Here is a 17,373-nt window from a genome sequence, read left to right as displayed (position 1 = left end):
CCCCATTACAATAAAATAGTTACCAAAAGTCTGAATTTATCTACCAAAAACCTACAAAACTTCTCAACCCATCATAAAAATCGATGCATGCATTCTCAACTAAGAATATTGCCCTCTTCCCCCCAAAAAATTCACTAAAAGACCACTGGATGGATGTGTAGTGCCCAGAATGTATTATTGATGGACATTTCTTTTAAAAGGGAAGAGAAATTCAAAAGGAAAAAACTAATACTCTTTCAGGGAGAAACCAACACAAGCAGGCTTGAGATACATCAAAATTTTCTCTCCTTCAATCTATAAGAAATGTTTCTCCAGATACTCTGGACTTTTTCAGGATATTGAGATTGAGGCCAGGGGCTGGATTTCTCAGGTTAAGGTTCTATCAGTATGACATCCTTGTCTTCAAACAGGCTGAGCTAGTTCCCATGGTCTTGGTCAATCCAATAGAGTTTCCAGCCATGGACAGAGAGAGGCCCCAGAAGAGGGAAAGAGGAAGAGGTGAATAGCAAGTTCGTTTTCTTCTCCTATGTCATCTTCCAAAGTCCAAGCTGCCTTTCAGGTCATTAGAGGCAGCTAATAATCCTCCTATTACATACTCTTACTACACTTACTACTACCATACATGTGTTTACATGTCTCCATGTACTGACATGTAGTTATACACATGTACAATCACCATGCACATGTTCCCATTTCTGGGATCATGTGTTCATTTCTCTCAATTGCCTCTTCTATACTTCATGTACACTCATTCACTCATTCAACAAATTTTCAATTAGTAACCTCCCCTTCCCCTTAAATACCAGCTGCTCTGCTCACAAGGGGACTTCAAAGATTAATAGGACCCTTTTAATCTTATTGGAGCTTATACGCTTGTGAGCTCATATTCCTCTCTTTTGAGGACTGGATAGCATACTCCCCTCTAGTCATCTTAGTGAATCAGACCAGCTTCTGCTCTGGAAGAGAAAATTCTAACCAGTCTTCCCATACTGAAAAGCACTGCATTATGTTAAGTCCCCTGCTGGCAAGCAACGTTTCCATGAGGTAGATTTAATTACTTTATTATTTCTTGTCATGATGCTTTGAAATAACTCACCATGTTTCAGGCACTAGAACTCAATTATTCTAGAAGGCTCATAGGAGCTGAAAGAAGTATTAAAACAAGCAGAAGATTGTTATGTATTTTGTTTGTGGATTCATATCTGGTTCCATATTAATTATTCTAATTATTTATTCCTACTCTAATGTTAATCCCATGGTTTGAAGGAATGATAATCTTTAAATAACAGTTGAGTATGCTGGTCATCTAAGGCTCAGATGGTCTTATCTCTAGTAATTTAAAAAAATATGTATAGCTTTATGTCTAAATTTAGGATACTAAATGCCAAGTTCCAGGCCAACTTGAAGTTCTTTAAAGTACAGGCACTCCCTGAACTTTGTATACTTAAGAAATGTCAACCAATCTTTAGATGCTGAATCTGGCTTCTTGAGCTATTTGTCCAATGTTCCTTAGAAGCCCTATTTAATGTTAAGTGGCAGGGAAGATCAGCAATTTGTCCAGATTGGATGCCAGCCAGTCGGCTAGCACTGAAGAAGTATACAGCAGACACAACTGCGCTGAGATATAGATGAGAAGAATGAATGGCAGTGGGATGCCCAGATAGCACCTGTTTATCAACCTAAGTTGGAGGCCATAGACAAGGCGGGAGTGCAGAAGACAACCAGTGATTAATGGTAACAATCGTGGGAGAAAGACCAGCCTGTAACTGTAAGTACAGACACCACCATTTATTATGTGAAGACTTCATGTTGTTCTCAGATAAAAGAAGTCGAATCGAAAAGAAGAGGCTTTCATCTACACCAGTCCACCACAAGAATTCCGTTAAAATGCATCTTTATGAATAGAAATGAATTGAATTGAGGACTTCCTCCAGATTTTGATGAGAAGGGACTGATCTTTTTTTTTTTTTTTTTTTTGAGAAGGGATTGACTTTTAACACCAGAATCACACAGCCCTTATGTTTTACAATATTTGCTCTGTTGATGCATTTAAGTTATTGTTCTTTTACTCTTTGTTCTGCTTCTGCTCATTGGCAACCCTCTGACTCCTAATTCAGCTTCTCAGGTCCTTTGATGTATAACAGGGGTGACTTAGGTAATCAGTATATCTCCCATTATAAATTTATAAATCAGAGTTATTGTTTATATATCAGCCTCTTACAAATTCGGTTACTATGAGATAGTTCCAAGGGATCCTGATCATTGAGAAATGAAATCTTTCTAGATCCACAAAGCTGACGCAGGCCCCATCCCTGAACTGGAGTGAGCTTTCTAAAGTAGTGCTGCCCTGTGAAACTTTCCGTATGACTGACTGACCTTCCTCTATGAGAACTCTGCATCATCTCTATATAACCACAACCCTGGGCCACTACCATTTTCAAACAGATGTAGCATTTAATTATTTTCCTATTTAATAGTAAGGTACCTGCTATATTTTTTTTTCTGAACTTTTTATAGATCACAGTACTTTGTTGACAATATTGTTTATTTGGATGATTTCTACCAAAAAGCACACATCTGGTTATGTCATTTTACCCCCAGATGCTGCTTCTCTTTTTTTCCTTAATCTCTTCTTCATCTCTCCACTATCCACAGAAATAGATATTTCTTCTTCTTTCCATTGGTTTTATTTTTTATTTTTTTATTTTTTTAATTGTATTTATTTAAAGTGTACAACATGATGTTTTGACATACATAGTGAAATGATTATTAGTCCAGTCAAGTTAATTAACATATCCATCTCCTCACATAGTTACCTTTTCAAATATTTCTTGTGGTGAGAGCACCTGAGATCTACTCTCTTAGCAAATATCCAGGATAGACTGCAATATTATTAACTATAATCACCATGCTATATATATTCATCCTACATATCTCCATGGGCTTTTCTTCTTGTGACATTGTCTTTAGGTTGCACCACTCTCTTCTGTGGGACTCGTTGCCTACATTTTTCTTCTCAGTCTCCAGTGATTTTTATACTGGTTGTAGCTTTATTGCAGTATCAGATCGGTTGACAGTGTTTATGGACTTGCAGGGGACACAATCCATTAAGAATGGAAATGAAAGCAGAGGGGAAAAAATCACCTTAAAAATCCAGCTTATCTGTACATCATGTAAAGCACTAATTTAAAATAAAAATTAGATGCTTAATTTTAGAACTACTTTACAAATACCTCAAGAATGAAATATGGTGCTTTGGCCTAACATAAATGTATAATTTACTCTGTATATATGTTTCAAGAATGGTAAACCAAAATTCAAGTTGGATACAGTGATTACATGAAAAGGAGAGCAGAAGAAAAGTGAAGAAAAATGATTCTCTGTCATACACGAGTGGTGTCTGGAAAGAGCAACTAAGCATTCTCAGAGAGGCTGGTCTTGATTTCAGGTCTCAGAGTTAGGCATGGTTTGCCCATTGCAACTTATTTACACCCATTAGTATATATGTTGTGCAATGCTTTCATGGACATCCTACCCCTCTCACTTTCTCGGAGGATGAGAGAACATGTTGGGCTTTGGGGTTCTGCTGAATGTCTTGAACCGTTTTTCAAATGCTGGGTTTGGCAAAGCACATGTTATATGTTGCCAAGTGCTTTTCCCCATCATTTTAAACCCCTGTGTATTTCAAGGGAAATTTTACCCACATGTCTCTGATTTATTTATCCCTAACTCATCAAAATGTCATCTTGAAAAAGCTGCTATTGGATGTTTAAGAACTCCCGTGGCTTTTTTCCTGAGCCTTTCATCTTGAAACCAGTGTGTTTCATTTGGCCTCCACCAAACAAGTCCAGGTTCTTTTGGGAAACTGGCTGATGAGGGGACATCTCTGTGTCTCAAGAGTTTTCTTCAGTCTTCTGGAGGCTTTTCTTGTATCCCACCTCTCCTTCCTCATCCTCAACTTCTTTCTTCTTCCCTAAATTATATTTCTTTGTGTCCTTGATTTAAATACATTGCTCTTTCTTTGCCTGTCATTGGAATTCAGAAAGGAATGGCCTTCCCAGTTCCTGTCTGGGCAATTTATTAGCGTAATTCAATTGTTTTGTTATAACCTAATTTTGTTCTAGGCAGTAAGGAAGAAAGCATTGCTCAATGTTAATAGCCTTTGTTGGTGGTGGTGTGTGTGTGTGTTCTTTTTCTCTACTCTAGAGTTAAATGAAATTCAAATGTGGATAGGAGATGTTATTGTAACCTGTTTCTGTCTTTTAATGGCTTGTAATCTCCTTACCATAACCTCAAGACCCTTCATCATCTGAGCACTGCCTCGCACTCCTTGCACCCCCAACCCATTTCCCTTGTTCACTACATTCAAGCCGGTATGGCAGTCTTATAGTTTTTTAGTTTTTTAAAGATTTTATTTATTTATTTGAGAGAGAGAGTGGGAGAGTGAGAGGGAGAAGGAGGCTTCCCACTGAGCAGGGAGCCCGATGCGGGACCCGATCCCAGGCCCTTGGGATCAGGACCTGAGCTGAAGGCAGACACTCAACCGACTGAGCCGCCCAGGTGCCCCTGGCAGTCTTGTAGTTTTTTAAAATGGACTTTGTTCTGACCTCCAGACCTTTGCACTTGCTGTTCCTCCTATTCACAACCTCTTCTTCTTTGAGTTCTTTGCTGGACAAACTCTGTGTATCCTGCAATCTCAGTTTAAATGCCCCTTTCAAAGAGTGCTTTTAGGACTCCTTAAACCAGGGTAGGTTAGCCCCTCTTTTATGGGAACTTATTTTTCTGCTGCCATAGCATGTTTTGTCATTTGCATTTAAAGAATGTTGCCTTCCTTTACTTGTTTAATACTTCATTCCTAGATTGAAGGAATGAAAGCTCCTCAAGAAAAGGACATGACTATTTAGCATATCCTTGCATACCCCAAACTTAGCATAGCCTAGCACAGGGATGGCCTCAACAAATACAGGAATTAATAAAGACACTTTTGTTGGAGGAAAGGAAGAGCACGGGAACCAGCAACAACCAGGAGATGGTTTCTATTAGAGTTATTAAATTATATAACTTAGTATTAACACGCTACCAACTTGAAGGTCTGGGAGGCTGTTATTTCAGAAAGCCTAATTTTATCTTACTAAAGTCAAATTTTGAAAGCCTGAAGAGCTTTTGGAAATTTTTTTTTTTTTTTTGCAATTTAAGGAAAGCACAGCCTGATCAATAAAATTATTTCCCCAGAGTGGCTGTCCTTTGTTTTAAAATAAAAAAACACTGTATGCTTACAATGTCTTTCATCCTCAAAGCCCTCACATGTATTAATTAATCCACAAAATGATATCTGGCTCCAAAAGGTAGAATCTGAGACTTAAGGTTTATCTGCAAAAGCCTGCTTTGCCCTCAAGCCATGGCAACTTCCTGAGCTCCATCCTACAAATCCTCCTAGCACAGGAGGTAGCAGATGATTCTCTAAAACCTGCCACAGGCTTTTGACTCCTGCAGGGTTATCCATAGACTGTCTCATACTCTTTTGATAAAAATAAAGATGATAAAAATTTAGCATGTTATAAACATGGTTATTTTTGTCAAGCATTTCTTTAAGGCAAAAAGGGAAAGTGCCCTGAAAATAATTAAGTATCATGAACAGTTAAACATGAAATATACAAGATCGGGAAACAAACACATATTAGTATATTTGACGTTTCTTGTTTAAAATCTTTGCTGCATTACAGCACTTGTTAAGCAACCATACGGATTCTCAGAAAATAATTTAGATCTCTTGCACTGATAGCATATGGAGTTGTATACCATGTGGCATGAATGACGTCACCTGTCAGTGAACTGGGTGGTTTCTGCCATGAGATTTTAGACTCCAGCTAGAAATGTATTTTTGCCAGTATTCAAAACAAATGCATTATGCTTCTGTTTAACCATGTTGATCATAATCTACTTCATTAAAGGGAGCATTGAGAGGTGAAGCCTGGCTACCGGAGGGTGATAGCATCTATTGGCGCACCCACCGTGGCAGATTCCACTTTTGTAAAATGAATCATTTTTCTCCAAGGGGGTAGATCTAATGAGATACTTTTGCCAGTTATGCTTAAAGCCAAGGCTTCTCATGATTTCTAGAAAATGTTCAGGGGAGTTCTGAAATAAAGGAAATGAGATTTATATAGCAAAAAGTGTTGGACATAAATAAGCTCAAAAATCCATATGGTAAAAACAATGAGTAATAACACCAACTTAAAGAATTTTATTATTTTCTAAAATGTCTTAATGTATACTATTATATCTATAATAGTTCATCCTGACTGGTACTGCTAAGGGAAACTATTGTGAGAACCTCTGGCTGCCTCCAGAAGCAATAATGGGAAGGAAGGGAGTAGTAGAGATGAAAGTAAGGAACATACAAGATTTGTGGGAAAAAATATGTGTGTCTAGGTAAAAAATAATATAAGGTTAGATTAGTCAGACACAAAGAAAACTTTATAGATTTTAGAAATAATTCAAGCCTTAGTGTGAATGGTAATGGATAATGAAAATTTAATTGGGGGGGTGCCTAGGTGGCTCAGTTGGTTAAGCAACCGACTCTTGATTTCAGCTCAAGTCATGATCTCAGGGTGGTGAGATCAAGCCCCACGTTGGGCTCTGAGCTGGGTGTGGAACGTGCTTGGAATTCTCTCTCTCCCCCTGCCCTTCCCCCTTCTCCCCCCAGCAGGTTTTAAAGAATCTTTCTCGTAGACAACCTCTACAAATAGCAGGCATATATTTGTTAACATCTGAATCAACAGTATAATTTTAATACACCTTTCATATCTTATTATTAAATCAGTTGACAAAAATGTCCTTTCTGAGCAAGCCCTAGTATCAAAAGCAATGTAAGGGGAAGTATGGTATAATAAAGAAAATACAAGTCATGACCCTCTAACTTCAAAGTATTTACAGTGTAACCATGGAACAAGTATATTACCCATGAACTGAGAGTGAACAATACAAAAGAGTGCCAAGATGAAGAAATTGTCACAGAAAATCCAAGCACTCTCAGGGTAAAAGCCATGTCTTAATCATGTTACCATCCCTAGCTTGAGGGTGTGTATTTGGGAGTAGATAATAAATAGATAAATAAGGACCCATGAGAGAAGTCTATAGACTTGATGTCATAGAGAATAAGAAGCTATTGAGTGCTTTGACAAGGAAAATGAAGTAATGAAGGTACCGTTTCCAGAAGACTGGTGTGGAATTGCTACGCAGGTCCAGGGGAGAGGTGGGGGCCGCCATCAGAAGCATCTGAAGGCCTGGGCAAGGATGTGTGTATAACCATAAAGAAAAATGTGGGCACCACACCCATTGCAGAGAAACTGCTTTGGAAAATAGTGACTTGCTTAATGGGCTATGGATAAAATAGAGGATCCAAGAAAATGCATTCTAAGCCTGGAGGCATGGTTGCTACTTGTAAAGAGAGGCTTGATGGAAAAGGAAACCAGTTGGGGAACAAAGTGATGATGGGTTCAGTCTGGGAGAATTCACTTCTAAGATGACAAGGAGACACAGTAGAACAAATGACTGGCTAGCACTTCAAGATATAGGATGAGATAATGAAGAGAAAGTATACAAGTATAGATCTGTGTATTACAAACTTGCAAGTAAAAATAAAAACCATTAACTGTTCCATTTGTACATTAATTTAACACACATTTACTGAGTTCTTACCATGTTCTAGCAAGTGTTATAATCATGGGAATGGAGTTACGAATATAGGAGACAGTACCCCTGCTCTCAGAACATTCTAACAAAAAAAGAAATTGTATAGTATGCCACATGGTGGTAAATTCCACGGGGAAAGTTCAATTAGGATAAGAGAAAAGGAGTGTGAATGGCAGTAGTGTGTTTTCTTATTTGTTTATTTGTTTTTAGGGAGATTAGGAAAGACCTATCTTAAAAGGTGTTATTTGAACAGAGGTTCAAAACAAATGAATGAATGAGCCTTACAATTTTCTGGGCACAAAATGAATCATTTTGACATAGGAAAGAGCAGGTATAATGGCCCTGTGAGAGAAGTAAGGAGGTCAGCTTGGCTGGAGCAGAATGAGCCAGGAGAAGAAGGGAAAAGGTGAGGCCAGAGAGATAGCTGATACCAGTAGGATCTGGTAAGATGAACCCTGCAAGTTTGTCAGCCTTTACCCTGGGAGATCCTGGAGGCCAGAGAAGAATGTGAATCAAGGAGTGACATGACCTAGCTTACATTTTAACAAGGTCACTCTGGCCCTTGTTTTGAAAATAAAAAGTAGAAAGCGAGGGTGAAAGCAGCACATCAGTTGAAGGCTATTGCAGTAAATCAGGTGAGAGATGAGATAGCATAAAGGTAGTGAGAAGAGAACTGATTCTGGTGTATTCTGAAGATGGAGCAAACAGCTTAACAGATGCTTAAGTTTATGTTATGAGAAAAGATGACCTTAAGAGTTTTGACTGAAGAACCTGGAAGAATAGAGTTAGCATCTAGTGAAATGGAGAAGGTCGAAAGAAGCAAGTTTGGGAGAAAATCAGAATGAGCTTGGGATATGTTAAGTTTGAGATGTATGTTAGACATATAAGTGAATACACCACAACATACAGTACTGGAGCTTAGAGCAGTGGGCCACGCTGGAGAAGTGGTTAGTGTAACATAATACCTAAAACCAGGGCACTGAACAATGCACTGTAGGGAATAAATATAAAGAGAAAGAAGAAAAGTTAGGTTGAGCTACAAGATGAAGATGAACCAGCAAAAGTAATGGAAAATGGGTGGCTATTTAATTCATTGGAGATCCATAAGAAAGTGGTTTACTCATGGCAGTCATATGAGGAAAGTGTTTCAAAGAGAGTTATCAGTTGGGTTAAATTACGAGGTCTAATGAGAAAACAGACTTTACCAATAGATTTAGCAATATAGAAGCAATTGATGACCTCGATAGGAGATTAGTGGTTGAGATAAAAGTCTAAATGGAGTTGGTTCAAGAGATAAAGGAGGGGAGAAACCAACCACAATAAAAGTAGATAATCCTAATAAGGAATTTTTAGTCTAAAACAAAGAAAGTAATGGAACAATGGCCAGAATGGAGATGGGGGATCTAGAACATGCAAAATGAATGAAAATAAAAGAACTGAACTAGAAAAATAAATATTTTTGGTGTTGAGGATGAGAAAGCCCAAAGATAATGGGGGAATTCTTTATCTCAGGAAACAAACTGAGGGTTGCTGGAGTGGTGGGGGGTGGGAAGGATGGGGTGGCTGGGTGATAGACATTGGGGAGGGTATGTGCTATGGTGAGCACTGTGAATTGTGTAAGACTGTTGAATCACAGACCTGTACCTCTGAAACAAATAATACATTATATGTTAAAAAAAAAAGAGAAGATAGTAGGAAGGGAAAACTGAAGGGGGGGGGAATCGGAGAGGAAGAAGAACCATGAGAGACTATGGACTCTGAGAAACAAACTGAGGATTCTAGAGGGGAGGGGGGTGGGGGGATGGGTTAGCTTGGTGATGGGTATTAAAGAGGGCACGTACTGCATGGAGCACTGGAGGTTATACGCAAACAATGAATCAGGGAACATCAAAAGCTAATGATGTAATGTGTGGTGATTAACATAACAATAAAATAAAATTTAAAAAAAAGATAATGGGGATGGAATAGCAGGGAAAAGATAGGAATAAAGTCATCTAGGTGCTGTATCCTATAAGCCAATGGAACTGGAAGCATGTTGGTCAATGTGAAATCCAACAGGAAGGATAAGCATGGAGAAAAGGGGTATTATGTTTATCAAAAAGGAGTTATTAATAGAAAGAAGTGTCAGAACATATCAGGAAATTTGGGCTTATATGTTTTTTGTATTTTTGGCTTTTTTTAAAAGATTTTATTTTTTTATTTGACAGAGAGAGAGCATGAGAAAGCACAGCAGGGGGAGTGCAGCAGGGAGAGAGGGAGAAGCAGACTCTCCCCTGAGCAGGGAGCCCAATGCAGGGCTCAATCCCAGGGTCCTGGGATCATGACCTGACCCGTACATAGGCAGCTGCTTAACCGACTGAGCCACCCAGGGGCCCCAAGGGCTTATATGTTTTTAAGATATTTCTAATACTTCACTCATGTTATTTACAATGTTTCAGACACTTTTCTAGTCATTAGGATACAACAACAAACAAAATGGAAACAAAAAATCCCGGCTTTAGTGGGCTTAGAATTTACTGGTAGGAGATTAATTTTTTTCTTTTTCTTTTTTTTTTTTTAAGATTTATTCATTTATTTGAGAGAGACATCATGAGCAGGAGGGCAGAGGGAGAAGGAGAGAGAAACTCAAGCAGACTCCATACTGAATATAGGGCCCAAAACAGGGCTTGATCCCATGACCCTGAGATCACGATCTGAGCTGAAACCAAGAGTTGGATGCTCAACCAACTGAGCCACACAGGCACCCTGGGATTAATTTTTTTCTTAAAAAATATTGTCAAAATTTTCAGTAGGCCCCAAATAATCTCTGCTTCTTGTTATTCACAGCCTTGTGTAATCCCTTCTCCTTGAGTATGGAGTGGACTTAGTGACTTGATTCTGATCATGAGAATGTGGAAAAGTTGACAGGATATCACTACCATGATTAGGTTATAAAGGATTTGCCTTCTGTCTTGCTAGCAGAATCCTTTGCCTTCTCAGTTTCACTGCTTTGAAGAAGCAAGCTGCCTTTTTGGTGAAACCTACGTGGCAGGAAACTGAGAGCAGCCTCTGGATCACATTCCTGAAGGAACTGAACCCTGCCAACAACCATGTGCATGAACAGGAAAGCAGATCCTTCCCCAGTCAAACCTTCAGATGTGACCCCAATTCTGGCTTAAAGTTTGATTGAAATCTTCTGAGAGACTCTGAACTAGAGGACTCTGCTAAGCCATGCCTGGATTCCTGACCCACACAAACATAAGATTACAATGTGTGCTGTTTTAAGTTGTTGAGTTTTGGGTTAATTTATTCTGTAGCAGTAGATAAATAATACAATACTGTAGGGAAATCAGCTTACCAATTGTTCCAATGGAGGAATGACATCTTTCAAGACATGCTGTGAATGATTCCTTCTGTGTCGGGATATCTGAAAAAATATTGGCATTAGATGTTATTATATTATTTTTCTCCAAAAAAAAGCTATAAATGATTTAAAAGAGCATATTTTAGTAAAGTACACAGGTAAATAACCATATTCAGATTCATTCAAGAAGTCAAACAGAGTAGATATAAAATGGAAAGTAAATGTTTTAGACATTGACTAATTTGAATAAAATGTGTACTCAAAGATTGCTGGCTGCAACAATATCTCCTATTCAAAGTACACTTCTTACCATGTAACCCTGACACTCCTCCTATCAAGTGGGGGGGTCTATGTTCTTTCATTTTGAACCTGGGCAGAGCTTTATGCCTGTTTCATTCAAAAAGCACGGCAGAAGTGACTCTACATGACTTAAAATAGTAGAGCATAAAAATGTCATGTACTTCCTCCTTGTTCTCTTAGAACCCTCACATTTGGAAAATATTCACCATGTTGGGATGAAGCCCAAATCATCTCACACAGAGAGATCACAGGGAGAGACCTCATAGGTTTTCTGGCTAAGAGACTAACTGAGGTTCTAGCAGACAGCTTGTATCAACTGCCAGTCATATGAGTATAGATATTTTCTGATGGTTCTCTCTGCTGGCCATTGAGTCATCCCCATGCTTCAAGTCCTAGTAGAAGCTTCAAACACTGTGTAGTAGACAAAAGCTGTTCCTGCTACGTCTTATCTGAGTTTTTGACCAGACTCCGTAAGCATAAAAAAAAAATTACTGTTTTATATCTTTATATTTCAGGGTGACTTGCAAGGAAACAAAATATTTAATGTTGAAATACCTTGTGTTTATGATATGATATGAGCTCAGCTTTTTCAGAGTCAATGTTCTATTAATTTTCAGGCCCTCTTCTACGAATGTATTTAAAGACACAATAATCAATGGATTAGTGGTTTTGGAACAAAATTTTTGAAATGCCTATGGTGGTTTCTGCCAAAGAAGCACCATAGACTGATTCTATGATAAAACAAAAAGAGAAGAAGAAGGAATTTATGATGAAATTTGTACTGTTTGATAATTTAAATAGAAGCGCTAATTAATAATCCTATTTTACTAGGCAGGAATTCTCCAGTATTTTACATGAAGGTGGCAGGGTATAAGGCCGAAGAGACAGGGAAGTAGGAAAAGAAAGAATGAGAGAGAGAGAAGGAGAGACTGCAAGATGAGTGTGAGGTATTAAAGAATAAAGCAGGTCTGAGAACTGTCTAGAAAAGAACTTTGGATGGCTTTGTGGTTACTGGCACATGTAACTGACTGAAGGGGTTAAAGCAAAGCCTTTTAAGATTTTGAGAGACTTGTATTAGCAAAGAAACCAAAAACCTGGCCTCAAAACCTATGACTCTATACAACCCTTGAACCCCATATTTTCTCCATAAAACTGCATTGTGAAAGCAGTACAACCTCCAAGGGAGCCATTCTCTTCCAAGCTCACTTTCAGTGTGGCCAGTGGGGGATGATGGGGGAGGAGGAGCCTCCAGAAAGCAGAGCCAGAAACCTTGGAGAACAATGGGTATGGGGAATTATCCCAAAAAGGAGAACCAGGAGAGCCAGGAACAGACTCTGTGGGGAGGGCAGGGGTCTCACAGGGCCTGCCCAGCAGGCTTTAATAATCATTTGGGTCAAGTGACTGTTGGCTGGTTACCATTTATTTCCTTTACACATGAGAGGGTGTTTCCAGTTATCAAGTTCTCGTTCCACCATTGTCTATTGGATGTGATGTGAAAAACAGAACAGAGAACTCATTTTTTTCAAGTTCTAAACCTCTAACGCCCTGGAGAGAAATTGGCATGATGGAGAAAGTTATTTATCACTGCTATTCTTCTATTGGAGTTTGATGTAGTAATTGCATGGGACTTTTGGTCATCTTCTTTGGGGAGGTGGATAGATGTATTTCTAAGTGTTGAAGATAGGTGCAAATTGACATACAGTGAAGGGGTGGGGGGACCGTGGCAGCCCCTGATGCCTGCTCACCAAAATTCTGTCCTTTCTCCAGGGCATATATCTAGACTGCATTTTTCAGCCTGCCTTGCAGTTAGGAGGGGCCACATGACGGTTCAGACCAACGGGATGAGAAGCCTTCCCCACTCAAAGCTTTAACCAGTGAGTGTTTCCCCTCCGTGTTCCCTGCCATGCCGGCTGGGAGCGCACACTGAATGAGGCCATGCAGGAGACTGAAGAGGCAAGATGGAAGAAGACTCTGAATCGCCATGTGGAGAAAAGCCAAACATAGACCAGGAAAATGCATTTTGTTTTATTTAGTAAACTTTTTATTTTGGAATAATTTTATGCTTAGAGAAAAGTTGTAGCAAGGACAGAGCGTTCCTATAGAAAATTACCTTCTAACTGTTTTAGTGAGAAATAAACTTCTATTTCTTGGAGCCATTGTGTATTTTAGAGAATTTTATAGCTGCTAGCATTACCTTAAATAAAACAACCATAGTTGATCTCAATTCATGTTGAAATGAATATATATATTCATATATATATATATATATTCACATATATACTGGGTATTTAAACCTTTTAAGGAACCAGGCATTTATTTTGTACTGCTCTGCATTTGGAACTTACTTCTCTTAACTATTAGTCATTAAACTAGGATTTATTATCTTCACTGAAAATTTAATATATATGCCTTACATTCAATTTACAAGGGTGGAAAAATTCTGGGATTCTTTTTTTCTTGTTCTATTTCCTTGAAACTTGTTGGATTTCCAGTCTTGGGCTAAAAATCACTCTCCTAGCCTATAAAATACCTCAAGCTGTAAATATTAGAGAAAGAAGTGTCAAGTAATGTCTCCACAACATTGATGAATAAGCACCTGGGCATTCACTTGTGTCAGTCTTACCATTCCTTCTATGGCCAAACCAGGCCTACCTTTGTCCTACCACTACTAGATTTTGACGGGTATATTGGCCCACCAGCCTTTAAACAGTCTCTTCTAGTCACTATAGAAAGTTTTCTTATGAGGCAACGTTTTAAAATGCATTGTGTATATATTACCAGAGGCACAAGAGATGATTTTAGCTGATGAATGTTTTAATTATCATTTACACAAACTTAAGTCTTAGCAGGAAAACTTAGCACACAAAGACATTTGTTAGCGGTATGAATACATTTTCCATTAAAATAGAATATAAATAATATAATTAAATAAGTACTATGTAGTGTGCAATATGGGGGGAAAAACCCACAAACAGAGTAAGTGAATGACTCAAATTTGGGAAACAAATTTTTTTAAAGATTTATTTATTTATTATTTATTTTAGAGAGAGAGAAGGAGAGCACACTCGCGAGTGCAGGGTGGTGGGAGGAGGGGAGGAAGGGCCGTGGGAGAGGGAGAAAACGTCTCAAGTAGACTCCACACTGAGCGCGGAGCCTGGCGGTGGGGGGCTCCATCTCACTACTCTGAGATCACTATCCAAGCGATAATCAAGAGTTGGACACCTAACCGATTGCGCAACCCAGGCCCCTCTGGGAAACAAATTTTAATGAGAAGAAATCAGAACAGAAATGACCAGTTACTGAGCACATATTTATTTCATCCTTAAAGGGAACTATTGGGTCCATGGTATAAATAAGAATTCAGATTGGGAAATGACACAGTGTTACTGTTTGTTAACATGTTTTCAGTGCTTATTATTTGCCAGGCACTGTTCTAAGTATTTTGCACATATTAACATACTTAATTCTCTCTCTTTTTTCATAAATGTAGAAACACAGATACAGACAGTTTAAGTAACTGTAAAGATCCAGAGCTAGTAAAAGCCATGGGTGATATTTAACCAGGATCTAAGCCTTCAACTATTACACTTTATTGCTTCACCAGCAATATAATGAATATGCATAAAGGCAATCATTACATTCTTGGGGAACTCCAAAGTTGAGATTATCTGCATGCATAAGGGGATATTTCTAAGGAAGAAATTTGAGTCAAACTTATAAATTTGTACACGTTTACACAGGGAGCTAGAAATCAGGTTTCAAATCTGTTATGAATTATCTTTATCTTCCTTTAGGGAAAGTAATATTGCTGATCATTCCTAAATCAATAAGCTAGCCAATCTATCATTTTCAACCAAGTTACGGAGATGCAGGAAAAAAGAGAACTTTCATCACCTGTCTTTGCTTTAATGCTCTTCTCAATTAAGCATTAGGCACAGAAATGTGTTATCATCCCAAATCAGATTACTCTGACTGAAATTTATGATTTAGGAAATTCTGAATCCAAATTTGCTTAGTTGTGTTACATGGATATCAAGAAAAGTTATTTCAAGAAAGCTGTTTTTATGTGATTTATTTAATTGAAATGATAATTATAAAGAACACTTGAGGTCAATCAAAACTTCCTGAGGTAAGTTTGAAGGGAACAGAGGCTCTCCTAAGCCATACATAGTATAAAATAACAGAAAATCTTATAGTATTTGTACATGTTTCTCTATCAATAGTATCTATCAATAGTATTATTAGTAGTATCTGAAAATTTTCCAAATTATTACAGGACACTTTCTTGAGAAACGTTTCTGCTTAAGACATCAGATGTCCTTATAAACCATTCATTTAGCCAGTAAACACTGCAAGCTTAGTACAGTTATATGCTAGTAGTTTCTAATAGTAGATGTTCAAAATATACATGTTTGTTGTGTTTGTTGATGTTATCAAATATCTCTAATACTAGTATTGCAAGGAGAGTACTTCATTTTTGGACAGTCCTAATTTTTCCTCAATGTATCTGATATTAAAAACCTATGTTTTGCTCTGCAAATTGCTTCTGGGTGAGTTTCAGAATGCTAGCAATGGTGGGCTCCATTGTTCAATCTCAGGTCCTTTTCACTTTCGCAGCAATTCTTAATTAATCTGAATTTGGAAAACTTGAATAGCAAAAATAATATTAGCAGTAGCTTGATACAACATTATTTTAATACATTATTTTCTCTGTGAGTTACAGAAGCATTTCTTCTGAGGAAGGCTTAAAATAACGGTTTTTATGACTTATGTTTGCTTTCTTTTTTGCTTCCAAATGTTCTGAAATAGTATACAGATCCTTCCTCTAAACGTAAGTGGACATGTATGTATATCTACCACATATTTATTTAAGTGTCCACAGTCTGATTTTTTGCTAGTTCGTACACTCTTAAATTATGAAATGTTGGTTTCAATATTATTTTACAGTTCTCATTTGAGAAAGGTTACTTCACACTTTCTTTTGAGGGGGATATGGTTATGTCTTAACTGTTTTCTTATCACAGTGTTCTGCATCTTAAGCAACTGAGCTTTAACAATAAAAACATGAGTTGTTGACAATCCTTCCTTTGAAGAGAAGAACAAGTCAGCCTTCATCTTTTTGCAATGATGTCATCTTCCTATTGATTTATTATGTTCAGTAAATGGGGATGATTTGTAGCTATCACTGGAAAAGAAAAAACTTGAAATACAAATGACTTTTGCTTGGATTTTTTTGGAAACCAATACCAGATGAATATTTCACTGAATTACTTTTAGATCAGATCTATGTGTTTCTCCTTCTTTGTTTCCACCTACCACTCTCCCCACTCCTTCTCTGCCCCTTCTCAGGTACGTTAGCTTTATAATTGTTCAAAGCAAAGTTGGAAGCATGAAATACTGAGAATGTGCAATGCATATTTTCCTTTAAATTCCTTTTTGTTCTTATTATACATCATAATTAAGTTTTCCAGATATATTTTCCTCCAAAAAGAAAAAATTAAAAAGTCATTTTTTTGAAGTGTTTTCATTTTTTTCTTCCATTTCTTCTTCATTTTAATCTATTTAAAGAACACGAAACTGATGGGTGGGACTAGTGCTTGGTACAAAGTAAAAATAACAGAATTTGGGCATATTATTTTCCTGGTATAGGAAGGTCTACTATGAAAGTTATACATAAACATGAAACATTCCACATAGCTCTGATTTTAAATAGATTACCATTTTTGATGAAAGTTTATATCTTGTGGCTTAGAGTTGAAATAAAAATCACTTGAATAAAAGCATTAGTTAGCTCCAGCATTTTCGCAGACATGTACGTTTTCCGAGGCATACCTCCCATTAGCAACCTCCCTGGATACTTGGATAAAAAGCAGAAATAAATCTGTGGTTAAGTTTAGTTTTTATCTTCACAGATTCTCAAAAGCTTTTTTTTTCCCCCCGGTGTATCCCAATTCTTATGTTCAAATCTTCATTTGTTTTGCCAAATTCTTTTTCTTAAAGCTATTACAATCAGAAATTAAGAGGAGTTACTGGAA

At 37.6% G+C, this 17,373-nt stretch overlaps 1 protein-coding gene across 2 annotated transcripts in view; it reads right to left on the bottom strand.

Moving 5' to 3' along the window:
• The window catches only part of ARHGAP15 (Rho GTPase activating protein 15), a 600,173-nt gene that overhangs the window by 514,877 nt on the left and 67,923 nt on the right, over positions 1-17,373 (bottom strand). For both annotated transcript variants that reach the window (XM_045868934.1, XM_064586464.1), the window contains exon 3: positions 11,033-11,101. In XM_045868934.1, coding sequence (XP_045724890.1) covers positions 11,033-11,101 — 69 coding nt within the window. The remainder of the gene's footprint in view (positions 1-11,032; positions 11,102-17,373) is intronic.

This window comes from Mirounga angustirostris, unplaced genomic scaffold (genome assembly GCF_029215605.1).
Source record: "Mirounga angustirostris isolate CCGP_5_RB_7025 unplaced genomic scaffold, mMirAng1.0.hap1 SCAF_3, whole genome shotgun sequence".
Classification (NCBI taxonomy): Eukaryota; Metazoa; Chordata; class Mammalia; order Carnivora; family Phocidae; genus Mirounga; species Mirounga angustirostris.
Note: the sequence above shows the minus strand (reverse complement) of the source record. Positions and strands in the feature narration are given on the sequence as shown.